The sequence below is a fragment of the Dasypus novemcinctus genome, chromosome 5 (assembly GCF_030445035.2).
Source record: "Dasypus novemcinctus isolate mDasNov1 chromosome 5, mDasNov1.1.hap2, whole genome shotgun sequence".
NCBI lineage: Eukaryota > Metazoa > Chordata > Mammalia > Cingulata > Dasypodidae > Dasypus > Dasypus novemcinctus.
Genome location: NC_080677.1, coordinates 165051653 through 165079601, shown reverse-complemented (window position 1 = coordinate 165079601; position 27949 = coordinate 165051653). Strand labels below are relative to the sequence as shown.

The 27949-nt window shown below is 41.9% G+C and overlaps 1 protein-coding gene across 3 annotated transcripts in view; it reads left to right on the top strand.

Moving 5' to 3' along the window:
- The window catches only part of MALRD1 (MAM and LDL receptor class A domain containing 1), a 688615-nt gene that overhangs the window by 154009 nt on the left and 506657 nt on the right, over nt 1-27949 (top strand). For all 3 annotated transcript variants that reach the window (XM_058297890.1, XM_058297888.1, XM_058297889.1), the window contains exon 20: nt 22740-22827. In XM_058297890.1, the coding sequence (XP_058153873.1) occupies nt 22740-22827 (88 nt within the window). The remainder of the gene's footprint in view (nt 1-22739; nt 22828-27949) is intronic.

Here is a 27949-nt window from a genome sequence, read left to right as displayed (position 1 = left end):
TGTATTTCCAGCATGTGTTAAGATGAAAAATTGATTTTATTTTTAGTACAAAACACAGTGCATTGTAATGTAAAACAATATTGTAATGAAAAATGAGAATAACTCAAGTCAATTTGCTTCAATTTGAAACACTGGATTAAAATGAATTACTCTATATTCTATCATGTTTATACAGAATGTATCTTTTTTCCAGTTTGTTTCTTTCTTAGGGAAAATTACCTTTGTAAGAGATTTTCCTTTTAGATTAACCTATTAGTTATATTCAATTAATTCGAGATGCCTTTAACACAGAGTTTTCCTCATTTGTTTTTGATAGCTACACAAGTTCTACTATTAAGCTGAGTTTGATATTTGGTGCTAACATGCAAAGCAAATATAATTTTCCTAATTTTATTTTTGAAAATACTAGAGGAAATAACATGATGAAGTGGAAATATCAGACTAGGAGCTTGAAGACCTGTTTCTAAAGTTTAAACACTACCATGAAACCTGGTGCCTAATTCCTCGTCAGAATAGTGAAATGATGTATACATTGCTTCTACTGATAAAATTCTATAACTTCCGTTTTTAAATTCTCAATTGACTGAACTCTACAATTCTTGGATGTTGGAAGAGTCATGAAAATCCTTCTTAATAAGAAATTAAAATTTAGCTTTATTGTCTCTGAGGAACAAACTTTTGTATATTGTTACCATGAATTTGAATTATTTTCGAGTCCCTGGAAAGCATTTAAGATCATAGTTTACGTTTTTGCTTGCTTTCTAGATAATTCAAATTATACTGATAAATATTGATAGCTCTATTATTAAATATTTTTTTGTATCAGCACAAAGTATTGACTAACAAAAGTAAACAATGAATTAATTACCTAGAAAATGGACCCTAAACAGCAAACCTGAGCCTTTGAATATACTCTATGTTTAACTTGGTTCTAAAGGAACTTATTTTGAAAAAAATAAGTGCTAATTCCTGTCTACCAGTAGGTTCATTGGTTTATAGACACTAGGTGCTCAGGTGCTTCCTGCCACGGTCATTGTCCCCAGCAGGTCGTGCTTGAAGGGCCACCCAACAGCGCTCGCCCACTGTCCGCTCCTCCGTGAAGCACCTCGGCTAGCACTGACTGCCTGGCGCACCCAGGAAGGGCTGTCTTGGTTGAAGGTCTGGGCAGGAGAGGGCTGGTGTGGGCAGGCAGCAGGAGACACGGGCACGAGGCCTGCTCGTGAGCACAGAGGAGCGGCTCGCGGGACCCCGAGAGCGGCAGGCATTGTGGCCCGATGGCGCCCAGGGATGGGGACAGAGAGGGGTCCACGGCTAAGCGTGTTGCCTTTGGACGGCTGCTCAGCTGGGCCACCTGCATGGGGCAGAGGACATGCTGCTGCTCAGCGCAACTGACAGCCGAACCCCGCCTCTCCCCGGCCACCCAGCTGAGGGTCAGGGCTGGGGCCATGCCACCAACAAAGGCGGGCGGCCAGATGGGTGCCAAAGCTAGGAGTGGGACACTGATCCTGGGAAACAAAGCACAGCTGGTCAGAAGGTTTGTAAGAATCCACTGCAAAAGGGGGTGCAAGCAACGAAGTGCGGCTTGAGGATGGAAACCGTAGATGTAGCCTCGGATTCTTAGGAATTACCTGGTAAGGAGAACCCTGCCCCGAAGCCAGTGGAAGCCATCTTTACACTCGGTAGAGTACGACTTTTCCATTCTTCTATCTAAAAACGCATCCTAGACTAATATCCAGTCTCCTACAGAGGCGTGCAGCCCATGCACTGACGTGCTAGACGGCGCCTCTCTTCACCAGGATCCTCGTGCCCACGTGGGATGGGCTGCTCCACGCCCACTGGTGTCTTCCTCGGGTGTCTCCCCTTGCATGCTTAGATACTTTTATGTAGAGTTAACTTTTAAGGGTTTAGTGATAGAGGTAAAACTTTGATTCCCATGTGATTCAAATTTAGGAGAGACAGAGGGATAAAGACTTTTAAAAACTGACCATTGCTTGCTTGCATTTTCTGTAAAACTAGAAGATCTGTCAACATGCAGCTCCTAAACCAAGCTGCTTAGTATGTGCACTCATACTGTAGGTGAATTGCAGAGCTCGTCCGCCAGACCCAATTAGACTAACTATTCCGTGTCTTGGAATCCTGGCCTTGGGTGGCCAGCACCTGCCCCTCCTGCGTGGGGACAGAGCCCTGGGACCTCTTGGGGACGCAGAGCCAAGTGGCCTCACAGCACACTTTTCACTGTGTTGTGGTGACTTGTGCTTTCCCTCAGTGCCCCTGCAGCCTCGCACACGCACGGCTTTCACAGTCCTAGGAGAGGCTGGATTGTATACTGAGCGGCTTCTGTGTGGTGCTAATTCTTACTTCATTTCACACCCAAATGCTGTCTTTGAAGGAGCGTCACACTCCACAGGAGAGCGGCAGCCCAGAGCTCAGGATGGCATCAGCATAGCCTTTAGCTGGAGCGCAGGCAGTGGGGAGAACTGGAAAAAACAGTAGGCTCTTAGGAACTAGAAACCAATGAGGAGCCCACGGACAGTGGAAGTGATTTCTGCCCAGCCTTTAGTTGGTATGTAGGAGGCTACAAGGGCCCGTGAGGGCTCCTCCCGACGTCACGGGGAAGGCAGCAGGGCTGGCATTTTGAGGAATGAAGTAAATGCACCCATGCTTACTGTGTACTCTCCAGGCACGTGCCGGTAGCCAGGGATCTGCTTGAAGACTCCTCACAGGTATTATTTATCTCAGATATCAGGTGAAGTACAAGCCTGGAGCACTCATGTAGGGGTAACCATAGTGATGGAGAGAGAGAGAGAGGGAGAGAGAGAGAGGGAGGGAGAAGAAGGGAGAGGGGGAGAGGAGGAGGGGGGTAAGGGGAGGGGGAGGGGGAGAAGGAGAATGAATGAATCTCAGTTTTAGGCAGAGTCTGGTATTTTCTGGGAATGTACTTTTTCCTTTATAAACATAGAGATGGGTTTAGATTAGTAGCACCCAAATTTTTCCAGTTAGCAGAATCATCTCAAGTTCTTTTAAAAAATATAGATTATCTGTTTCTAGAGTGGTAAAAATCTGTATATATATATATGAAAGTGATTCTGAGATCCTTATGGTAAGGCAAGTTTGGGTCATATTAGTTTACATAGTTATATTAATGGATCTACTCACATGTGAATCTATTAAAAATACCTTGTGATGACTGGTAGATGTGACTGTTCACTCCAGCTAATCTCCTAATTTGCATCGAGGGGCCTATATTCTCTCTTTAAGTGGCATTATAAAGATGCCAACTTAATGTTCTCAGAATCATACCCAGCTCTGCTGTTGGCGTTCCTAAAGAGAGGCTTTCAGGGGTGGGGGTTCCACCCGCCCTTAGCGCCGCGCAGCAGGGGGTGGCAGGGGGTCTGTTCCCGTGAGGTCAACCCTGGCTGGACAGCGTCCTCTTCAGAGCCCCCTGCCCCGTATCCATCTAGTCTCCAAACTCATTTCTGGTCTTGATGTTTCCACCAAATAGATTTTCTTTCTTCATCACCATAATTTGTTGAGTAGCTGGTACAAGGATTCAGCCACACTGTGCATTTACATTTTTAAGTCCATAAAGTGGCATTTTTGCCTCATTTCAGCTTCCTGGGAGGCTCCCGAGGCCACGAAGGCCAGCCCCGAGGTGGAGTCCCCAGAAGACAGGCCGGCGAGCGGGAGTGGCCGGCCGCCCTCTGCGGGGAGCCTGGGGGGGAGCCTGGGGGAAGGAGAGTGCCCAGGGCGGGCAGTACCTGTGGGACCTGGGCCGAGAGGGGCTTGGGATTGGTGTCCCCCTGGGAGCACTCGTGTCCTTTGGTGGAGGCCGGGGCAGGGCTGGACCCCGGGGCTGGAGCAAAGAAGGTGGCACCGGCCGCCTGGGGGCCGCGGGGGGCCGCTCTCGCAGGGCCCCCCAGGCAGGGCCAGGCCAGAGCCACCCGCCTGAGCCCCGGGCGCCAGGGCCAGCGGGTCAGTGCCTGGGGTCCTGCTTCAGGGGGAGGAGCATGCGGATTTTCCAGAAAGGAACAGCTGGTCTTTATCAGCATAATTGTAAAAGTGAGTGATGCTGGACACGTGGGGGAGCACAGCGACGCAGGGGCGGAAGGCCGGGTTGGAATAACAGGCTCCATCGCAGGTCTGAAGGGGAGGCTGCCTCTCGGTGTTATGCTTCTTTTTAGCCTTGCAACTTACCCACACTGGGAATTCAGTCACACACATGTGTGTCATGAGAAAGGCTGCTGCCTGGTTTGGGGAAATTGTTATGAAAGATTTTTAGCCAACTTTGAGCAAATATGTATGCAAGAAAATTGAATTTGCACTGCCAGTCTAGATAATGCATTTAGTCACACAAACTCAAGGTTCAGAAAGTTCATTTAGCAATGCAATTGAAGAATCAAGACTTTTCCATGAAAAGCCAAAGAGTTTTCATAAGAAACAATGGTTGGTTGCAGTAACTCCCACGTCTTCACAGACTGAGAACAAACAAAAGCAGAGATAAAACAAAAACCCTTAAAAAGTCAATGCCCCTTATTATGACCAACAATTTAACAGCTTCTTTAAAAATCTCTCCTAAATATTCAAGCATAACTTGCCAGGGTATAAATTAGTAAGTAGATTTCTGAAATTAAAATGTTCCATTTGACCAAATAATTAATAAAAGATGTTTAGTTACTGTATCAGAGGAACTTCAACATTGATGGACATTCCTGGGTGATGCTCTTGTAATTCTGTGGGCTGGAAAGGTGGATTACATAGTTTTGCCTTAGCCTAAGCAAGATGCACATAAAATTTTGATGAGGTAGATTTTTTTCCTTCTAGCCTACATTATAATGTGCACATTATGTTAACATTCACACCCAAAATATGCTCAAATACTATTTTGACAATCACTGGTTTAGATGATATTAAAGCATTTCCACATAGTCATAAGAAGAATAACTTCAAAATCAGATTTTTTTTTATTTTTTATTTTTTTCTCTCTTTATTTTTTTTTAAATGTTACATTCAAAAAATATAAGAGGTCCCCACATGTCCCCACCCCCACTCCCCTTACCCCACTCCTCCCAAATCAACAACATCTTTCATTATCATGGGACATTCGTTGCTTTTGGTGAATACATTTTGGAGCACTGCTGCCCCACATGGATAATGGCTTACATTGTACTTTACACTCTCCCCCAGTCCACCCAGTAGGCCATGGCAGGACATACAATGTCCAGCATCTGTCCCTGCACTACCACCCAGGACAACTCCAAGTCCTGAAAATGCCCCCATATCATATCTCTTCTTCCCTCTCCCTATCTTGGCCACTTTCTCCACATCAATGCATCAATGCTACAATTTCTTCTACTACTAATCACAATAGTTCTATAGTAGAAAATCAGTAAGTCCACTCTAATCCATACTCTATTACTGCATCCTGTGGGCCCTGGGATGGTTATGTCCACTCCACCTCTATATCAAGAGGGGGCTTAGATTCCACATGGATGATGGATGCAATTCTCCTACTTGCAGTTGTAGGCACTCTTGGCTCCCTGGTGTGGTGGTTGACTTACTTCACCTCCCTGTTTGTTGGCTGGCGTAAGTCCAATAAACCAGAGGGTAGGAGTTGCAAGACTGCTGGGGCTCAGGGCCTGGCTGTCACATGGACAGGCCAGAGATCCAGGTCTCCTGAGTATACAGCAACCCCTGCGCCTACCATAGGTTCAGTAAAAGTGACAGAAGAGGCATGTGTAGAAAGGTCATATCTGAGTCCAACTCTATTACACTCAGGAACACAAACTCCAAAGTAGGGTCAACTGACATGGCACTGAACTCCAGAGCCATCTGCCATGACCATAGAACCTGTGGGTCTCTGTAGCCCTCAGGAGAACTAGTACCTGGGGTTGTATCTACTTTGGCTGTCATTGGTTCCCTGCTGAGGCATGCATAAGCGCGACCCCTCTGATGACCTCCTGACTAGTTTTTGGAGACTCATAGCCATATAAACTCATTTGTCCTTTCCATTTCCCCCTTTTATTCAAGGACAAAAAGCAGTTTTTGACACCTGATATTATGTGAAGGCTGAGTTGACCCTTTTATTCAAGGTCTTTTTCTAGTTTCGTCATCAGCTGGTACTTGGTAGTGATCCCTCGGTGCCAGGGAGGCTCATCCCTGGGAGTCACGTCCCATGCTGGGGGGAAGTAGTGCATTTACATGCTGAGTTTGGCTTAGAGAGTGGCCACATTTGAGAAACATGGAGGCCCTCAGGAGGAAACTCTTAGGCACCCTGCTGCTCTAGGCCTAGTTCATATTTCAGGCATAAAGGCTCACAAGCATGGTAATCAGTATCAAGGACTCATTTTTGGACTATCCTTCTTTATTGGTCTTTGCCATTGCACTTGGGGGATTGTTGCTGTTGCATTGGGGAATGTGATAGAGCACCCCTGGCTAGGAACTCAGCACTCCCTCAGTTGTCATTTTTAACTGTAACCACTATGAAAATATCCAAACATTTTTATGTACGCTGTATACATGCCCTGGAGAACTCCCACCCAACCATGTGTTCCCCATCAATAACGCCCACACCAGTGTTCCTCCCCTGCCATAGTTGAACCTCTCTGTGGTCCAAAACTTCTTCAAAAATGAAGCCTAATACATTGCCAGGTTCTATTAATAGTAAAGTGGAATATTGTGATGGGTTTAAAGGTTAGATATAGAATACATACTGATTTAGAAAAATTAAATAAAGTAAAAATAAGTTGGGGAATCAAAAAATGAAAAAAGCTTTGGTTTTGAAGTTTTGCCTTTCATCACTGCAATAGGTATTGCCCTGTAAGTACAGTGGCAAGGCAATATCTTTCATTTCTTCCTCAGTGTTTACATCTTTTCTTTTTTTTTTCTTCAAATTATTAGTTTTGTCTTCTCAAAAGTTTTAGATGATGGTAATTCACATATTTAAATAGGGTACTCTTACATATCCAACATCAAACACTTTGTTCCTTCTCTAGCAGTGATCTTTTCATATGTTCATATTATATTTCCTGCAGCTGTTGTACAGATATTGAAACATAGCTTTCAACCAAGTTTCCATTTTGGTTTACATTATGGTTTATATTTTAGACTGTACAATTTTCTAAATTTTTAGGTACCTATGTTTTAGTTACCTTATGTTTTAGCCTTATTTTAGCCTATAGACTTTTATACATTTTTGGTGTAATTTAACATGTCCTATACCTATCATTGCATGATCTTGTGGAACACTTCCATTGCCCCCCAGTTACCCTGATTCCATCTATTCAATACCTCTCTCCCCCTTCCCATAGTGCCCACAGTGACAATCAATCTTCATTACTTGAAGGACCATATTGACAGATACTTGCAACAATGTTGAAGGCTTCACATACTCAACTGCCCTAACCCATTGGGAGCCACCGATTCTCTCGAGAGACACAATTCCTTGTTTGAGAATATCAGTCCTCCCCAGGATGTGGGTATACCTTCACACTCATTGTATGGGTCTTCACCAATGATGTAACCCACTATGACAAAATGAGCACTCACACACTCCCTAGAAGCCTGCCCTGTGTCAGATGTCTCCCCTTAAACATCTTAAATATGTAAACTGCCTTATTATATTTTCTAACAAGTTTTCTCAACATTATAGTTTCAACCACGTACCTGACAATTTCCTATGTCCAAATGTTCCCCCACCCTCCCCCCAATTTCTTGGACCATCTGATCCATCCTCCATCCCTAGCCCCCCTCAAGCCCTCAAAGCTCCACCCAAAGATATTCCTATGCCCCCATTTTATCCCTTCCCTCTACAAATACTTATCTCCAGCTTATCATAGATTTCACCCATATAGGTGTCAGCTTGCAACCTTCCTCTCCCCCCAATCTCCTTTAAGCCTATCATCCAGTCTCTAGCTCTCAGAGACAGCTTGGTTTGTTTATTTCATATCAGAGATGTCATGTAGTATTTGTCCTTCAATGCCTGGCTTGCTTCACTCAACATAAGGTTCTCAAGATTCATCCATGTTATCGCATGCATTTGTAATATATTCCTTCTTAAAGCTGAGTAGTATCCCATTGTATGTATATACCACATTTTCTTTATCCATTCATCTGTTGATGGGCATTTGGGTTGATTCCAACTTTTGCAATAGTGAATAATGCTGCTATGAACATTGGTGTGCATGTATCAGTCTGTGCCCTTGTTTTCAGTTCTCCTGGGTATATACCCAGCAGTGGAATTGCTGGGTCATATGGCAAATCTATAGTTAGTTTTCTGAGAAATCACCAAACTGTCCTCCAGAATGGCTGGATCCTTCTGCATTCCTACCAGCAGTGGATGAGTGTTCCCATTCCTCCACATCCTCTCTAGCAATTGTAGTCTTCTGTTTTTTTGATACCTGCCAGTCTCATGGGAGTAAGATAGTATCTCATTGTAGTTTTGATTTGCATTTCCCTAACAGCTAGTGATTTGGAGCATTTTTTCATGTGCTTTTTAGCTATTTGTATTTCTTCTTTGGAGAAGTATCTGTTTAAGTCTCCGGCCCATTTTTAAATGGGTTGTTTGTCTTTTTATTTTTGAGATATAGGAGTTCTTTATATATGCAGGATATTAGTCTCCTATCAGATATATGGTTACAAATATTTTCTCCCATTGGGTAGGCTCTCTTTCCACTTTCTTGACAAACTCCTTTAAGGTGCAAAAGGCTTTAATTTTGAAGAAGTCCCATTTATCTATTTGTGCTTTTGCTGCTCATGCTTTGTGTGTGAAGTTCATGAAGCCCTTTCCTATTACCAGGTCCTGTAGATGTTTCCCTACATTGCTTTCTAAGGTCTTTAAGATCTTGGCTCTTAATACTTAGGTCTTTTATCCATCTTGAGTTGTTTTTTGTATAAGATGTGAGTTGGTAATCCTCTTTAATTTTTTATATACGGATATCCAGTTCTCCAGGCACCATTTGTTGAAGAGGCCATTCTCTCCCAGATGAGTGGGTTTGGTGGCCTTGTTGAATATTAGGTTACTGTATCTATGAGGATCTTTATCAGAACTTTCAATTCAGTTCCATTGGTCAGTGTGTCTATCCTTGTGCCAATACCATGCCATTTTCACTATTGTAGCTTTGTAATATGTTTTGAAGTCAGGTAGTGTGATTCCTCCAATTTCATTTTTCTTTTTCAAGATGTCTTTGCTATTCAGGGCCTCTATCCTTTCCAAATAAAATTCATAGTTTTTCTAGTTCATTAAAGAATGCTGTGTTGATTTTTATTGGAATTGCATTGAATCTGTAGATCAGTTTTGGTAGGATAGACATCTTAATAATATTTAGTCTCCCTATCCATGAACAGGGAAAATTCTTCCATTTATTTAGGTCTTCTTTTATTTCCTTGAACAGTTTTGTGTAGTTTTCTGTGTATAAGTCTTTTATATCTTTAGTTAAATTTATTCCTAGGTATTTGATTTTTTAATTTACTATTGTAAATGGTATTTGTTTCTTGATTTCCTCCTTAGGTTGCTCATTATTGGTGTACAGAAATTCTGCTGATTTTTGCACATTGATCTTATAACCTGTGACTTTACTGAACTCATTTATAAGTTCTAAAATATTTGTTGTAGATTTCTCAGGGTTTTCTATGTATAGGATCATATCATCTGCAAATAGTGAAATTTTGACTTCTTCCTTTCCAATATGGATGCCTTTTGTGTCTGGTTCCTGCCTCAGTGCTCGAGCAAGTACTTCTAACACAATGTTAAATAGAAGGGGTGATAGTGGGCATCCTTGTCTTGTTCCTGATCTTAGAGGGAAAGATTTTAGGATTTCACCTTTATAAATGATGTTAGCTGTGGGGTTTTCATATATACCCTTTATCCTGTTCAGAAAGTTTCCTTCTATTCCAATCTTTTGCAGTGTTTTTATCAAGAAAGGGTGCTGTATTTTGCCAAATGCTTTTTCTGCATCTATAGATATGATCATGTGATTTTTTCCCCTTCAATCTGTTTATATGGTGTATTACATTAATTGATTTTCTTATGTTGAACCATCCTTGCATACCGGGAGTGAATCCCACTTGGTCATGGTGTATAATTTGTTTAATATGTTGTTGAATATGATTAGCAAGTATTTTGTTGAGGATTTTTGCATTTAGGTTCATTAGAGAGATTGGTCTGTAATTTTCCTTTCTTGTGGTGTCTTTGTTTGACTTTAGTATTAGGGTAATTTTGGCAACATAGAATGAGTTAGGCAGTATTCCTTCTGTTTCAATTTTTTGGAAGAGTTTAAGCAAGATTAGTGTTAGGTCTTTCCAGAAAGTTTGGTAGAATTCACCAGTGAAGCCATCTGGCCCAGGGCTCTTCTTAGTTGGGAGGTTTTTAGTGACTGGTTCTATCTCTTTACTTGTAATTGGTTTGTTGAGATCATCAATTTCTTCTTTCATCAATGTAGGCTCCTTATGTGTTTCTAGGAATTTGTCCATTTCCTCTAAATTGTCCTTCTTGTTGGCATATAGTTTTTCAAAGTATCCTTTTATGATAATCTTTATTTCTGTGGGGTCAGTGGTGATATCTCCTTTCTCATTTCTTATTTTGTATATTTGCATCTTCTCTCTTTTTTTCTTTGTTAGTCTAGCTAAGGGTTTGGCAATTTTATTGATCTTCTCAAAGAACCAGCTCTTGGTTTTGTTTATTTTTTCAAGTGCTTATTTATATTCTATTTCATTTAGTTCTGCTCTGATCTTTGTTATTTCTTTCTTTCTTTTTCCTTTGGGTTTAGTTAGTTTTTTTGTTTTTTTGTTTGTTTGTTTTACTATTTTCTCCAAGTGTGCAGTTAGATCTTCAATTTTAGCTCTTTCTTCTTTTTCGCTGTATGAATTTATGGCTATAAATTTCCCTCTCAGTACTGCTTTTGCTGCATCCCATAAGTTTTGATATGTTGTGCTATCATTTTCATTAGTTTCAAGGTAGTTATTGATTTATTTTGAGAGTCCCTCCTTGACACACTGTTTTTCTAAGAGTGTGTTATTTAACATCCATGTCTTGTTGCCAAATCTGGGTCTCTGGCCCTTGCAGATTTCCAGCTTCATTCCACTGTGGTCAGAGAAATTATTTGTATGATTTTGATCTTTCTGAATTCATTGAGACTTTCTCTGTGGCCTAGCATGTGGTCTGTCTTGGAGAATGATCTATGTGCGCTTGAGAAGAATGTACATCCTGTTGTATTTGGGTGTAATATTCTGTATATGTCTATTAGGTCCAGTGCCTCTAATATATTGTTCAAAGTCTTTGTTTTTTATTGATTCCCTTTTGAGAGATTCTCTTTTGAGAGATTCTCTTTTGAGGTGATAATGGTGTATTAAAGTCTCCCACTATAATTGTAGAGGCATCTATTCCTTCACTTAGTTTTTCCAGTGTTTGCCTCACATATTTGGTGGTGCCCTTTTTAGGAGCATAAATATTTATGATTGTTCTTTCTTCTTGAAGGATTATCCATTTCACTAATATGTAGTGTCCATCTTTGTCTCTCACAATTGTTTGCATTTAAAGTCTATTTTGTCTGACATTAAAGTAGCTACTCCTGTTCTTTTTTGGTTATTATTTGCCTGTAAGATTATTTTCCAGCCATTCACTTTCAACTTCCTTGAATCTCTGGGTCTAAGGTATGTTTCTCATAGACAGCATTTAGGTGAATCATATTTCCTTATCCAATCTTCCAGTCTGAGTCTCTTGACAGGTGAGTTTAATCCATTGATATTCAGTGTTATTACATTCAAGGAATTACTTATATTAGCCATATTTTCTTGGATTTGTGTTTTTCATATTTTGTTTGATTTTTTCCCTTTTTTTGCCTTTTTAGTTATTCTTACACTCTCCTCCAACTCTGTCTCTCCTATGTTTTTTTTTTTTCCCTCCTGTAGAACTCCCTTTAGTATTTTTTGAAGGGCAGGATTCTCATTGACATACTCTCTTAGTTTCTGTTTATCTGTGAATATTTTGACCTTTCCATCATTTTTGAATGCTAGTTTGGCTGGATAAAGTATTCTTGGTTGGAATTTTTTTCTTTTAGTACCCTGAGTATGTCATATTACTGCCTTCTTGCCTCCATGGTTTCAGATGAGAAATCAGCACTTAATCTTATGGGGCCTCCTTTGTATATGATGGTTCTCTTTTCTCTTGCTGCTTTCAGTATTTTCTCTTTATCTTGAGCATTGGATAATTTGACAAGTATATGTCTTGTTGTAGGTCTGTTGGGATTTTTGCTATTTGGGGTGTATTGTGCTTCCTGGACATGGACATCCATCTCCCTCAATAGGTTTGGGAAGTTTTCAACCATTATTTCCTCCAACACCCCTCCCATTCCCTTTCCCTTCTCTTCTCCTTCTGTGATGCCTATAATGTATATGTTTGTACATTTTGCATTGTCTTTCAGGTCCCTAATTCCCTGCTGGATTTTTTTTTTATCTTTTTATCCATCAATTCTGCTATCTGTTTGATTTCAGATGTACTGTCTTCTGCATCATTAATTCTTTCCTCTGCCTCTTCAAATCTGCTGTTATTTGCTGAGAGTGTACTTCTGATTTCTTGGATTGTGCTGTTCATCCCCATCGTATCCATTATCTTTTTATGCATGATTGCAATTTCGTCTGTATTCTCTCCAAGTGTTTTCTTCATATTCTTAATCTCTTCCTTCATGTCATTAAATTGGTCCCTAATATATGTTTTGAGAGTTTAATTACTTATTTGATTTTCTGCTCTTCTTCCTGGTTTTCAGTTTGTTCATTGGATTGGGCCATGTTTTCCTGATTATTGGCTTGGTTTGTAGTTTTTTATTGCTGTCTGGTCATCATTTTATCTTGGTGAGTTTATTCAGTTGATTAGCTTCTTTGTCTAGTCTCAGGGTTTAATTAGTTGTTGTTTTTGTATGCATGTTAAGTCTTCTCTTTATCACTTTGTTCTTCTTATTCTAATTCCTTGTTGTTGGCTAAGTACACTGATATCCAATAAACAGGCATACCTCAAAGATATTGCAAGTTTGATTCCAGAGCACTCTGAGGAACTGTAAAATTTAGCACAGCACTCACTAAATGGAAATTATTACTTATTGTTTGTTGTTTTCAACTACCACAAGACTCAGTTCAGCATGATGGCACTAGTTGAGCCCCAGGTGAACCCTCCACACCTCAGAAGAAAGCAAGTTGGGGGACAAGGCTATGAATAGAAATTGAACACATTCCTATACCCTAAATCATTGGCAATCCAGACGGAGCTCCAGACCCATTCACACAGTCAGCGACAGGTGAGCTTGGGCAGCTCCAATGCTGGTGAGGTGCTTGCCTCACTCAGTGAAGGTGGAGCCAGAGATACCCCAGACTTTTATCTTGAAGAAATCCAATTTGAGAAGCAATGGGAAGCTGAGCATTAACCTGATAATAACAAATACTTTAAAGATACATTTCAATTGATACACTAAAACACTTTAATGAACAAGATGTCATTAAAAGGTTTGGTTTCAAAAGCAATTATGGGGAAGTGGATATGGTTCAAGTGATAAGGCCTCCACCTACCATAGAGGAAGACCGGGGTTTGATCCCTGGGCCCTCCTGGTGAAAAAGAAGAAGAGAAAGCATGCCTGCACAGCGAGCCAGGGCCCACATGGCAAGGCGAGTGCCCGTGAGGTGAGCCAAGTGCATATGTGGGTGCCCACATGGTAAGCCAAGTGTGTGGTGAGCCAAGTGTCCATGTAGTGAGCTGAGTGCCCACCTGGTGAGCTGAGTGCCCATGTGCCCACATGGTGAGCCAGTGCCTGCACAAGTGAGTCACACAGCAAGATGATGATGCAACAAAAGAGAGCTGAAGGGGAGAGTCAAGGTGAAGCACAGCAGAAACCAGGAACTGAGGTGGCACAGGTGACAGGGAACCTCTCTCCACATCAGAGGTCCCCAGGGTCAAATCTCGGTGAATCCTTGAAGAGGAAGAGGAGAAGAGAAGATAAAAAGACAAATAGATACAGAAGATCACATAGCAAATGGACACAGCAAAAACAGCAGGGAGGGGGAGGGGAAGAAAAAAAAGTTAAAAAAAGCAATGATGATTTTAACTAAGGTAGCATTTTTTACCTAAATTGGGAAATAACATTTGTCTTGGAAGGACAATTACTATATATATGGACATGCTTAAGACTCTGAAGTACAATTACATTATGAGTATTAAAGTGGCATTAAAATTTTAAAGAGCAACACATGCAGAAGATATTACTAATATTAAGATAAGGTAATATAACAAACTATTAGAATTAGTGATTAAACCCCAAAAACTGTATAAACTGGTTCTGCATTATTTGCATATCTTCTGTCATTTAACTCTGCTCACTATCTGATCGGAAAAAAAGCTTAGAAAAAGTCTAGTAAAACTAAAAAGAAAGAGAAATGAACATTTGATTGAAGCATCTGGACTTGTAAGCCAATTGAGAATTAGACTCATTTCTTTAATGTTTGGGAGTCAATCTACTGAAGAAATCTTACCTGTGGACCCATGGATAAATTTTTTAACTTTCTGGCTCTCATTTACTCCAATGTAAAATAAGGATGTTGGACTCTAAATGCTCTCTAAGGCCCCACTCAGTGCTAAAATTATGGACTTTTTTCAAGGTGCAAGACTGCCTCCAATTGACATGCTATCAAATACATATCAATCATGGAAAAGAAATCCCTCTAACAAATGAAATTTTTACCATCCCACATAGAAAGTGGTGCTTGAGAAATAGTTGAAGATTAAAGGGGAGGACCTGGAAATGAGACCTAAATAAATTTAGGAATGGGAGAGGGAAGATAGCACTGCAAAGCCACATAAGATCTGAGGGAATTGAATTGGAATCCAGGAATAAGGCTGGGTAAGGAGGAGAAAGCCACAGGGATGCTGAAAAAGAAAAAGGAGATGGACTTTTTGTCAGCATTTCCAATGTGCAATGTAAAGTATAGGGTAGATGGATGGATTTTGTACTTTTCTGCTTATTTACTAATTGTGTGCCAGGTGGAACATGTGGAGGATACAGTATGCTAGCCATCGCAACATCAGTGCTTTCAGTTGAAATTGGAGCTTCATCTTCCCCTGGAAAGATGAAAGTGCTTTCTCTGTGCTAGTCTCTATGCTAATCGCTACATGAACTATTCTGGGGTCCCCCACTGAATCCCATGGACTTGTCCTCAAAGGCTTATGGAGGATTCAGGCATTTAATGCACAAAAACTCATGTATTTAACATCTGTGTTAGGGTATCCCATCCCAGAGAGCCAGTTGGGGCCAATGTTCAAAACTCAAGAAGATGGAAAATTGGAAAGAGCCATTCACAGACACGGATGACAGTGTGAGGAAGTTTAATGCACATATAAATCATTTTTCCAGAAGGATAGACTGAAGAGCATGGAGGAGAGGCACCACCTAAAGAGACAAATTTCCAAAATTCCTAGAATTAAAGAAAAAGGCTAATCCTCAAATACCAGAATTCCAAAAAATAGTCAACAAGCAGATGTCTACATCTAAGCACATAGTTATATCTTTGAGGCAAAGAGAGGATCTTAAAAACAACTAAAAAGAAGAGAAATATCTGCAAAGGAATGACAATTAGATTGAGCCTTGACTTCTTAATAGCAACCAGAACACAGTAGAAAAATAGTCTCAAAGTGCCAAGAGAAAATAACTGTCAACTTAGAACTTCATTTTTTAACCTTTTTATTCAAATAATTTAAACTCACAGAAAAGTTACAAAGATGTTTAAAAATAGGGGGAAAAAAACAATGATTAAAATTGTAAGAGGTTCATCAAGGAAAATAGTTTCAGTTTGCATAGTCAAGGAAGGCTTCTCTGAGGAAGTAACATCTAAGCATAGATAACTAATAACTAGTCGGTGGGCACTATAGAACTAGATTTTAGAGCAAAGGACAGATGTGGGTTATTGTTCGGGTTTAAATTGGTGACCTAATTTTTCTTGCTTTGGATCTATATCAGTTTTAAATTGCCTCATAAGAAAGGGTAGATTCTATGCCTCCTTATTACAAGATTTATTGCATATTAGAATGATTAAGTACAATTCTATTTTTTTCTTTGAATAATTTCTTTAATGATATTGAAGATAAGAATTAGTTTGTTGATTGAAAAAATAACATTCAGGAATTTAAGAACTATGCTTCTTAAATGAGATTTTGATTTTAGCATCTGTGTATCAATCACTTGGACAATATTACATTTTATCCTATTTAAATCTTCTTATATCTCTATTACCTCATTTTTAAACAATAAAACACTTTTCTGAACTTTTAAATCAATTGTTCTAAATCCTCTTCACTCTTCTCTCTAACTTTGATGAGGCTTTTACAGTGAAATGTTTCTTTGTAACCTCCCATCGGATAGGTTCCCTCTACATTCTTAGAACTGGAGAAAATGAGAACTATCTGTGCTCATTTGAATCCTAGGGGGCTGTGGAATGGGTCCCACTTATGTGAGGCTCCAGAGGGAGGCGCTCCACAGCAACGCCTGGTTTGCAGGGTTCAAGTGGCCAGTTAGGCTCAAACCGACCAACATTATCCCTTTTAAAGTCCTCGTAGCAAAGCTCCAGAGCAGCCCTGGGTAAAGGAGAGTAAGAAGAGCTCACCCCAAATGTTGGCCTTCCGTGGGCATGTGCGATGACAGAGGAATGTAGCTGGAGCAAGTTTTGTAGTTTGTGAACACTTTAAAAGCGACTGACCTGGATACTTTGAGATACTATTTTCCTGGGTCTCTGTCTCTTTCATCACTGAAGAGCAGAAAGAATTCTGTCTAAATTAAAAAAAACAACCAAAACCCGGATGAGACGCGTTGAATGAACTTACCTTCTCACCCCAGGTCCTCCTTCTTCTCCTCATCCCTGACCTCCACGCAGCAGCCCCTGACGGGAAGACAACTTGTTGGTGGAAATGACCTTGGCCTCGAGGCAGGGGTCCGCTGGCTCTGAAAGACTGCAGCACACTAGAGTCAGCCGTGTTGCACCATTTATATGTTTCTCCCCTTTTTATTCCTCCAGTCAGTCGGAAAGAAACTGGAAGAAAAAAGTGAGAAGTAGCACAAGGGCGATGGAGGCTGAGCTGATGGAAACCTCGCCGAGCTGGGCTCCCTCAGGAACGAGTTGGGGTCGAGTGCCCACACGCTAAGGGCAGAGGCCATGTGGCCCCCTCCAGCGCCGGGAGGCGGCTGGGGCTCCGAGTCCCTGCTTCTCGGCCCTCCGGGCCAAGGGCGTCTGCGTGGCCTTCACCCACACGACAGTTTGATTCCCGTGCGGAGTAGAGCGGCTCTCTCCGAGGAGGGCGGGGTGGACAGGTGTGCGGGTGGTGGCTGGAACAGCCCAGTGGCCTAGCTTTGGGGGTTCCTCTCTGGGAACACAACCAACTTCAGGGGCAGGTTATCCTTTCACCCTGTCATGTTGCCCTGGGGTGAGCGGGGGACGAGGCAAGGTCTTCCTTGAGCTGCTGCTTCCTGCCGTCTGGCTCCCTCAGGGCTCTGGGGTCTTGATTGGTCCAGCTCTGTGAACTGTGCACGGCTACCCTGTGGGAGAGTCAGGTTTCACACCCTTCACGGTGTCTGACCTGACATGCACAAGGACTTTCAAGCCAAAACGCCTTTGAGAAGCACACAAGCAACATTCAAGAGAGAAGCAGGCCATGCGTAAAGTAACAGAAGGCACCTGACCTGCTGCCACAGCCTTAGGTGGGCAATAGGGAGTAGTGGAGGCTGCGGCAAGTGGGAAGCAACACCTTCTTGGGAAATACCTTACTTTTAAAATATTGGCAACCTATTCTTTGGCAGCATTTGTTTGGATCCAATTAAACCTCTTCTTGATCCAGGTGCAGTTCAGGACTCACTGTTTAGTGTTCTCCGTCCTACACAGTGAGAGACCAAAGGACAGGGTTAAGTTACTTTATTCTTTATAACTGTGGAAACACTTGACAGAAGCCAAGCTATGCTTTCATGTTTCTTTTCTGAATCAAAAATTCTTAGAAGGCCAGAAACAATAAAATGTCAGCTAAAAAGAAATACATTCTAATACCAAAAGATCAACAGAAATTTTGCCATGATTTTTCCCCAAAATGGGCTTCTGATTCTTATGCACTACCTAGCCTATTATCTGTGTTAGAATCTTATCTTGTCTCTGCTAGTACCACCGTTTTGTTTTTGGTAACCATTTATGGGCCCAGTCTCTTGCACAGTTTAGAGATGTCTCCTATGGCCCATGTTTAGTGGTAAATGGTTATATGTCTAGTATAATAAATGGAAGATTCTGATTACTCTGCATCTGTGTGTATGTCTCATATAGCCAGGGCCAGAGAGAAACAGAATTTGTCCATCCAAATCTGAGCTTCAGTCCATAGAGTAGGTGTCAGAGTTATATAAAACTTCAAGAAATGGTTGAAAACACTGTGTTGAGTCTAGCAAATAGTTTGTGAAGTATTAGCCTGGAAAATTTGAGATTGTCAACCAACATTGTATGGGTTTTTAGTTATATGGTAAAATCTTGGATAGTTGTCTGAATGTTTATGGGAGTTTGTAAAAGTGAGTTGTAAAAGCTTAAAAGACAGCTTCTTATCAATACTGTCATTTGATTGGTTTCTGCACATTTAGTAGTGGCAAAACTCAGTGAAAATATTGGACACCATTAAGAAGGACATGGGGAAACATAAATATTTGTTCCCTGGGAAATTATTAGTGGAGAACAAGAGAGATTTTTAAAGAGGAAATTCCTCCATATCTGAATTGAACAATAGATTGAAATCATTATATGCTACTTATAAAATGCCATGCATTGACTCAACAATTTTAAAAATGTGAAAGCAACAGCTGAGATATTGATGATTTATGGCAATACGTACAGAATACATTTTTGTTGTTTGTTGAGGCATTATTTACATACAGCAAAATTCATCGTTTTTAGGTGAGCAGTTCTATAAATTTCAACAGATTTACACAGTCCAGTTGTGTCACCACCACCACAACCAAGAATATTGCCACCATCCCCCAAAGTCCCTCTCCTCCAGGTCTAGGTGACGCTGGCCTTTCTCTGCCCCAGTCCTGCCTTTTCTGGAGTGTTATACAAATGGGTTCTGAGAGCACAGGGGCTTTTACGTCTGGCTTCTTTCACTCAGGGCACTACTTCTGCATTTCATCCATGTTGTTGCGTGGCTCAGTAGTTTGTCCTGTTTGTGGTAGCATTCCATTGCACAGATATACCACAACGTGCTTCTCTCTTCACCGATGAGGCATGTTAGGCTATTTCCAGTTTGGAGGCTATTAATAATTTCTATATAGGGCTTTGTATAGACATATATCTTTATATCTATCTTGTGGGTAAACAAATACCTAGATTCGGTGGAATTTCTAGTCACATGGATGTTCATGTTTAGTTTCGTTAAGAAACTGCCAAAGTGTTTTCCAAAGAGACTTTTACCATTTTAGAACCCAGCCATCAATTCGCGGGAATTCCAGTTACTTCACATAGTATATGTATATTTTAAAAATAAATTTTAACCAATAACCCCTTTATTTACAGTCTTTCTGAATTATATAAAATTGATTTGTATAATGTAATAAATTACATTAATAATTGATATATTATGCTGGAATTTTCTAAATACCTACGATAAAGGGGTAGTAGGTAGTAGGTAGAATTAATTCCACTCTTTCCAATGAGTTAATGGAGGCTGAGTCAACTATATATAGGAGATGCCATTTGTTTCCATATCATTTTAAAATTTTGATCAAAAATATAGTTTCCTGAATACCTGGGAAAATAGACTCAGCAACGAGCGTCTACAGGCTTATTCATGTTTGAGTGTTTGCTTAGATTAGAGCTTAAATTTCTAACGTAGCTGACAAGGCCACTCCAGCAATCTATGAAAAGAACACCTTAGGAGAGCCAGTTCACATCGCAGAACTTCCAAGCCAAGGAAAGTTCCAGCCTTGTACACGGGACCTCAGATAAGGCAGGTCATTTAGACAAACTTGGACTTTTCAGTTGCTCTTTAAGTCATTCAGTAAGGTACTAATGAAACCTAGGAGTAAAATTTGGCCTCCCTGATTTCCAGAATGGCACTCTGGCCTTTCACAAAATGTTTGATGTTCACATTTTAATACCCCTTCATTCATTTTGGGGAAAATTCCAGAAATGAAAGTGAGTTTTGTAAAATACAGTTACATTTTTCCTTGGATTTGCTCTGTCTTATGAATACTTTTTTAGGACTACTTTCTTAGGATAATTTGCAAAGCTTTTTGCAAGACTAAATTAAATATCGGTGAGGGAGTTAAAGGTTAACATTCATAACTTCATTTTCAAGATGTGATGTGTGGTTAAAAAGACTTTTCATTCTTTAAATGGCTGGCTGAATTAAATATTCAAACAGTGCTGAGACTGCAGCTAGACAAATTGATGTGTTTAGGATCTCTACTTGAACTACCACTGCTCATTAATTTTCAAGAATGGCACTATTTGGGGCAAGCATTACAGTTAAATTGTATTTGGGAGTAAGAATCAACCATCTTCTAATCGGATTATTTCTTTGTCTTCACCTTGCATTGAATACTGATGGAAACAACTCCAAGATGCTTCTTGTGGAACAGGAAGTAAATATCCTCGGAAATAACCCTTGTGCAGACAGCTTCCTGTAGGAGTTGTTGGTGACCGATTTTGTCTGTGATTTTCACAAACGGCCAAGTATTTGACTCATGACTATATAAAGTCAACAAAAGGCACAACTCACAACAGTTGATCCCACACTGTATGGGAGCTCTGTCTGTGTACATATCCCAAAATCAGCTTGCAATATTCATTTCTACAACAAAGCATGGGGATTCCGATATCAACTTTCTGTGTTATCACATTAATAAATTAAGAATTAGGAGCAGTGTGGCCAAGTCAGTAGTGTTTGTTCTTATTGCTATTCTGTTTTGTTTTGTTTTTTTTTCCCCTGAAGTTTCTTCTGAGCCTGGTCTTAGTGTGTTCTATGTTCTTTTGCAGTGGTATATACAGTTATTGATTCAGGACACTTATTAGGAATTAATTAGCCTTTGCTGATGCCTTTTGCCCATGGTTCACCTAACTCCAGGGCCTTTGTTTTATATAAAACAAAAGATATTTCTTACAGTATGCTCTGCCAAATTTTGGTTGTTGGCTGTTTATTGGGAATTAGCGCATGATTTTATACTGGAGATTCTTTTTGCATTTTTGTGTTCTCTGCCTATAAGGTTTCCTTTAATCATGCTAGGATGAAAAGAAGGAGTATTTTGTATTTGGAGCTATTCACACACAGTAACAGCAGGGCCTTCCTGTGTAACACACTGAAGTCCCTTAGGCAAGAGCCGGTGGATGATGTTGGCCCAGTTGCCAGGCGCATCGGCCTTCCCTAAGTTGTCTAGTTTTCTTAGTGATTAACAGGGAGATAATCCTGGTCATCCCAGAAAGAAGGGAGAGAAAGTCAAGAGGTTTGAACTCATCAGTTTGAGCTTTTAGGACTTACTCTCCTTCAACAAAGATATTAAAAACATGTACATAACAATTTCCAGAGGAGGATAGAATCTGAAAAATGAAATAAAATGGTACCCCTCAAATACAGAATTTGTGGGGAAAGATGAGATGGAAACATCTGTTTATATTATAGTGGGAAAATGTTTTCAAAGTTTGAGTTTGCTTGAAGTTCTTTGTTATTAAGTTCCACCGGGATTCCTATAAAATATGACAACACATTTGCACAAATATTGAAAGAATTCGTCATGATTAGCTCTGTCCTAGTGTGTCTTGGCCCTAACTGCAACCTGCCACCCGCTGCAGGGCCGTCGGTGTTTCCCATCTTGCTGGGTGTGCAGCGGAATGGCTGGGAGAGCACAGGGTCACTGAGCCCTCTGCTCGGGGGCTCGGTGGCTGTGAAGGAGGGCTAATGGTGACTGCCCAATCACACAGTGCCACTGAACAAGGTCTGCGTGGAAAATTTAAAGCCTTTAAAAATATACAACCTAGCAAGTAACCGTGGAAGCAAATCTAGAAGGATAAGGAGCTTTAACCTTGAAAACAGGTGAACTGCTGGGAAAGGCAAGGTGGAGGGAGTCAGGGCCGTCTAGAACTAATGATTGAAATTTTCAGGGAAGTTGATATCAACTTGACATACTGAAATCTCAGAAAATCCAAACCGACCCCAAACAGCTCAGGCTTCCTGAGGCTCGCAGCCCAGAGCGACAGGAGCTGCTTGTCCCTGAAGTGTTCGCGTGGAGCACTGGCCACCAGCAGAGGCTCCTGAGAAGTGTTGAGGTTAAAGGATTGGAAGCATGTTCCGCTTGGTAACTTCTGAGTTCTTTCCAGCTATGAGACTGTTGTGGGCTGACTCGTGACCCCCAAGGGCACGTTCAAGTCCGAATCTTGGGCTGGTATAGACTCATTTGTAAATAGGGGAGGCCAGACTGAACCAGGTGGGCCTTCAGCCAATACGACCAGAGCCCTTCTAAGGAGAAGGATCCAGACAGACATACAGGCCACCGAGGAGGGGACAGAAGGGGACATGGATTGAGCCTGTGCCACAGACTTCAGAGAAAACAAGGCCTTGCTGCTACAAAACTGAGCCAACAAACTCCTATTGTTGGAGCCAGCCAGAGTGTGGTATTTGTTAAAGCGGACCAGGCAAACTAGGGCAGGTTCCGTAAATTTACTTCCTTCACCATGTCACTGATTCCTTATATTTTTCTTAGATTCTGGTGGAGGCTTCGGTGGGAGACGGCTTCACTGGAGACATTGCAATTGATGATTTGTCATTTATGGACTGCAGCCTCTACCCTGGTAAGACAGCACCTTTCGATACATGCGCATTTCCAAAACTCTTTACTTGGAAAAACTGCCAAGGAAATCAATGTTTCATTTCCACAAATATTCTGAAAGGTCCTCGTGTCTATTCTGTTTCTCAAATCTATTAAGCCTGAAAAAGAGTTGTGTGAATCTTTGTTAGTAAGTAGGCTTAAAATCTTTACAAAGACAGTAAACAGGTTTGAATCAGCTATGGGGTGTCTGACCTCCTGCAAAATGTTAGGAAATCAGGCCTGAAGGTGAAGTTTAATTCTACTCTGTTTTAGGCCTTATAATAAGCAAGCTGGTTGCCTTATAATTACATTGTTTTGGAGACCTGTATTAACCCCTCCATGTCCTTCAATGATGTGTTAGTCTCAGGCTATTTTCTAAATATCCTAAGGATTATCGTCCACCATTTCCTCTCCGTGTTCTATGGTTTCACCCATTATCAGCTGAACACATGTTGCCAGATTTATGTCCCCTTCCCGTCCTCTGCCTTAACTGTGGACTTGAGTGCCAACCGCTTACCCGGCATCTCAAAATGGCTGTCTAAAAGGCACCTCAAAGATACCAGGGAAAACGACCTTTAAAACCCCACAAAACGCACGTCAGACTTAGAGTAAAGTTTTTGGAGAATCTTCTGGGCTGTGCACTGTGCCCTAGTAGGACTGCGCGTTCCACTTGGAAGGTGGCGCAGGACCCCAGCGTGCCCCCAGCACCAGGCGCGACCGCGCAGCTGCCCGGCTCTCCCCGTGCGCCCAGCAGCACTCTCCAGCAGAGGACGCCCCTGTGGCCCTGCTGCAGCTGCTGGGCCTTCTGGCTGGACAGCATCAGCCTCCTCCGCCATCTCCCACACCTTCTGGTGGCAGTCCCATGGGCTGGCACCGACCCTCCACCTCAGCCTTCCAGCAGGACTGATCGTCTTAAGCCCCCTGCCCAGTGGCCCCATGGAATTCTGCCAAAAGCCAAACCCCCTCGGAAGCCAAAGGGGATTTGGACTTGAACCCTTAGTCCCCCACCTCCTCCTCACCGTTCCGTTTCAGGAAATGACCATCCCCTTCCTGCCGTTTAGGCTGCCTTAGGCTTCCGATCCCGAATCCACGGCCGCTCACGGCTCCCTGGACTGGCCAGGAGGCCTTCGCCTCGCCCAGGAGGCCTTGCTTCTTCCTTGGCCTCTCCACTCTCCTCTTAAGTGCTGGGCCCTCTCAAAGCAGCCGTCAGACAGGCCACCCCTCCCTCATCGCTAAGCTGTGAAGGTCTTCTCCACCGACGGTGCCATGTTAGGTATCGGTCAGGTTTTGTTGAAGGCCACATCTCTGTGGTTTCAACCGCAAATATTTAATTATTTTTATTTTTAAATTTGTTTCACGTATTTATTATTTATTTATTTTCTTCTTTATTTTCTTTTAAATGTTACATTAAAAAATATGAGGTCCCCATATTCCCCCCACCCCACCCCTCCCACATCAACCATCTCTTCCATCATCATGGCACAATCACTGCACCTGGCAAATACATTCTGGAGCACTGCTGCACGACATGGACAGTGGCCCACATTGTAGTCCACTCTCTCCCCCAGTTCATCCACCCAGTGGGCCATGGCAGGACACGCAACGCCCAGCATCCATCCCTGCAGCACCACCCAGGACAACTCCAAATCCTGAAAATGCCCCCACGTCATATCTCTTCTTCCATCTCCCTACCATCAGCAGCCACTGTGGCCACCCTCTCCACATCACTACTACAATTTCTTCCCTTACTAATCACAATCGTTCCCCAGCAGAACACCAGTAAGTCCACTCTAATCCATACTCTATTCCTCCATCTTGTGGGCCTGGGATGGCTATGTCCAGTCCCCCTCTACGTAAAGAGGGGGCTTAGATTCCACACAGATGCTGGCTCCAGTTCTCCTGCTGGCAGCTGTCGGCACTCTTGGCTCCCTGGTGTGGTGGTTGACCCTATTTCTTGCTATCCTGTGCATAGGTTGGCGTAAGAAAATAACAGCAAAAGTAGGTGTTTCTTGTTCTTGGCTCTGTATAATTCTATGTAAGTCTCTTCCACGTGCCTTGCCTCTCTGGGACCAAGGATAATGGACCCAATTGGGGCCATTCTGCTGTCATGTCTGTGGGGGGAGGAGAACACCCTTGAAGCTTCTCCAGGGACCCGGCTCGCCATGTCTGCTCATGTGCAGAGGCAGGGCAATTCAGACCCTCGCCCGTCAAGGGGGAAGCACGTGTCCTCCGCCCACCGGGGGCTCGCCAGCGCGGGGTAGATACAACCCTTGCAGGAAGGGGGGCTGATGAGCGGGCACGGGGACCCAGCATTGCCTTCCTGCACCGACCACTGCACCATTAGGACAAGGCCAGTCCATCGTGGAAGAGGCGCTGGACGTGGAAAAAATTGCGTGCTACTGCTGCCACACCTCGTGGCGGGGGCAGGAGAGGAGCTGCTCCCGGCTGCAGAGTGCGGGGCCTGCCCCTTTGGATGGTAACCTTAGCCGTGGCCATCATCCTGCTGGCCGAAGGCGCCAGCCTGCGAGGAAGCAGTGCCCTTGCCACGTGCAGGGGGAAAAAGTAAACTTGAGGAGGATGAGTTGACCCAGGTAGGAATACAAAATTGTTCTCAGGAAAAATGAGATTTCAACCCAAACCTGTCTGGTTTTAATGGCCTGAGCTCAGAGGGGCCCCTGGGACCCCCAAAGAGCACAGATGGAGCAGGCCACGCTGCTTTGCAGGTGCTGGGGTTGGGCCCAGCGGCTCCCGGGCGATGGTGCTGGCTGGGAGGTGGGAGAGCGGCTGCTGCAGGCAGGGCCCCGACACCAGGTATGGTCCATCACCCGCTCCCTCCAGGTTCTGGAAGCCAATCTGGAATTGTCTCAACTGTGGGCTGTTGTGTTGGTTTCTTAACAAAAGGAACTTCGGGTGGAAACCGCAAAGCCTGCTGAAGTCATAGGTTTTATAAAGGAATTTGATGTCGTTTTGCCATAAGATGAAAATAAAAATTAAAAAAAAATAGAAAAATAAAAATACTGCTCTTAATGCAGATGCGATGCTTAGGGGTTTTTTTGTTTTTTTGTTTTCCTGAGGCATCACGTTAGCTGAGGCGGGATTAGTTTAAGTATACTCACTTGCAGGCACCCCCCTGCTTTCAGTGGAAATTACTCATCAGCAGCAATTTTCTTCCTTATCAGTAAAACAAACTAAAACAAACATCTGCCCCAGTCCCGAAGGGCAGTTTTCTACATTACCTATAAACACAGAACTTGCTCATTTTCCTATAACTTTTAATACTGAAAGTGACCAACAAGGAGTAGATGACTTCTTTTTTCTTAACTTATCCCTCAAAATCAACCTTTCTACCATACCTCTTCTTTTCATTTTAATGACACCCGTATTCTCTGGCCATCCAGGCTTGACATTCCACAATCATCTTGAGCTATGCCTTTAAACTTGCCCAACTACAAATCCTGTTGACTATAACTCCAAACTATTTCTCACATCTGTTCTGTTTTTTCCATTACTTCTGCCATGACCCTGGTTGAAGGCAGCGTTGACTCGAAAGTTTTTTAACCGCAAACATTTGTTATTTTTCCCCAAAAGATTTTACAACATAAACTTAGTTTGTTTTCACTTTCCCCTGGAACATCATCATCTGCGATTATAAGGCCACTCCTAACTTCTAACTGAATTTTCAAATCCCTTCTCAATTGTGGATTGAACAAACCTCCTAGGCTTCAAATACTTAGATGACGTAGATTCTTGTTTTAAATATAATTCAGGAGAAAAGACTTTCACATTAAAAAAAAATCTAATCCAGGAGAAAGAATACTAGAGAAAAGATGTTTCAGGTAAAAGTAGTTACATTTCCAAGGAAAGTAGGGAAACTTAACCACGTAGCAAATTCTTCACATTGCTGTATGATCACGTCCACTCACAGTATCATATGACAGATAATGATGGAAATGAGGGCAAAATAGCTTTGTCCTTACTTCAGATCAGACCTTCAGAGTGGATAACTAAGTAAGAAATTTCCCCATTCAGTTTTAAAAATAAGTAAACCAAAGGATTTGCTTTGCATTATTTCTGTCCCTCCTCTCAGCACGCCAAGAACATTTCCTCTAGCAGAACACATACCACTGACATTTCATCCCTTGTGTCAAGGATTGCTGGTGAACTAGCTAGCTTATTTGTAAAAACGAAGCAGTGACTTCATGTGGCATCATGACATACTGTTTGGAAATTGAAAAAAAATTATTTATATACTTTTCATCCCATTTGGACATTTCAGAATTCATCATGCGCATTAAAATTATTAGAATTATTCCTTGTTAGAAATATTAGACTTAATGAGAGTTTTTAAGGTAGTAATGTTTTCCCTTTCCCAGGAAAATTGTTGCTAAATCAGTAGTACATCTTGCAGCTGATGTGCCTTGATATTGAGAAAGTAGAATAACTGTAAATAGAACGCACCATAACAATTCTGAATGGGCTGTTTCTCACAGTCGTTTTGAAGCTAAGTAAGCTAAGTGAATATGTGGACAATCTTCCTCTGCTTCATGGGCCCACCAACTTTATTTATAAATTCTTGTTCAGAACTCTCTTCTTTCTGCAAAGATTAATGCTTGTTTCAGTCTGAATAAAAGGGCAAGGGGACTCGTGTGAGTAATGTTGTGTTGACTTTGAAGGTATCACCTGCGGTTTTTCACATGATACTATTTGGTGTATCCACTGTTTGTGTCAATAATAAAATACATGAAAGTGCCTTGCTTTGAGAGTCTCCTTTCTTCTGTGTTTTCCTAAAGGCAGTACAGACTCTAAAGAAAATACCAAGTCATTGAAGATATTTGAAGTTTAATATAAGATAGCAAGGCAAAAATCAGAAATTTGAGAATTATGCTTGCAATCTTCGATATATATTCTGGCTTTAGCTTCTTTGGTGTAGTCTTGTAAAATGAGTTAACACATACATAGGGGAAATAAGTTGGCCGAAGGCTATAGTCCATCCAACTTGGCATTTTTAATACACCTTATTTTTAGAGAAGTTTGAGATTACAGAAAAGTTATATCAAAAGTATAGGGGATTCCAAAATAACCCATCCCCTCCTCCTCCCACATTT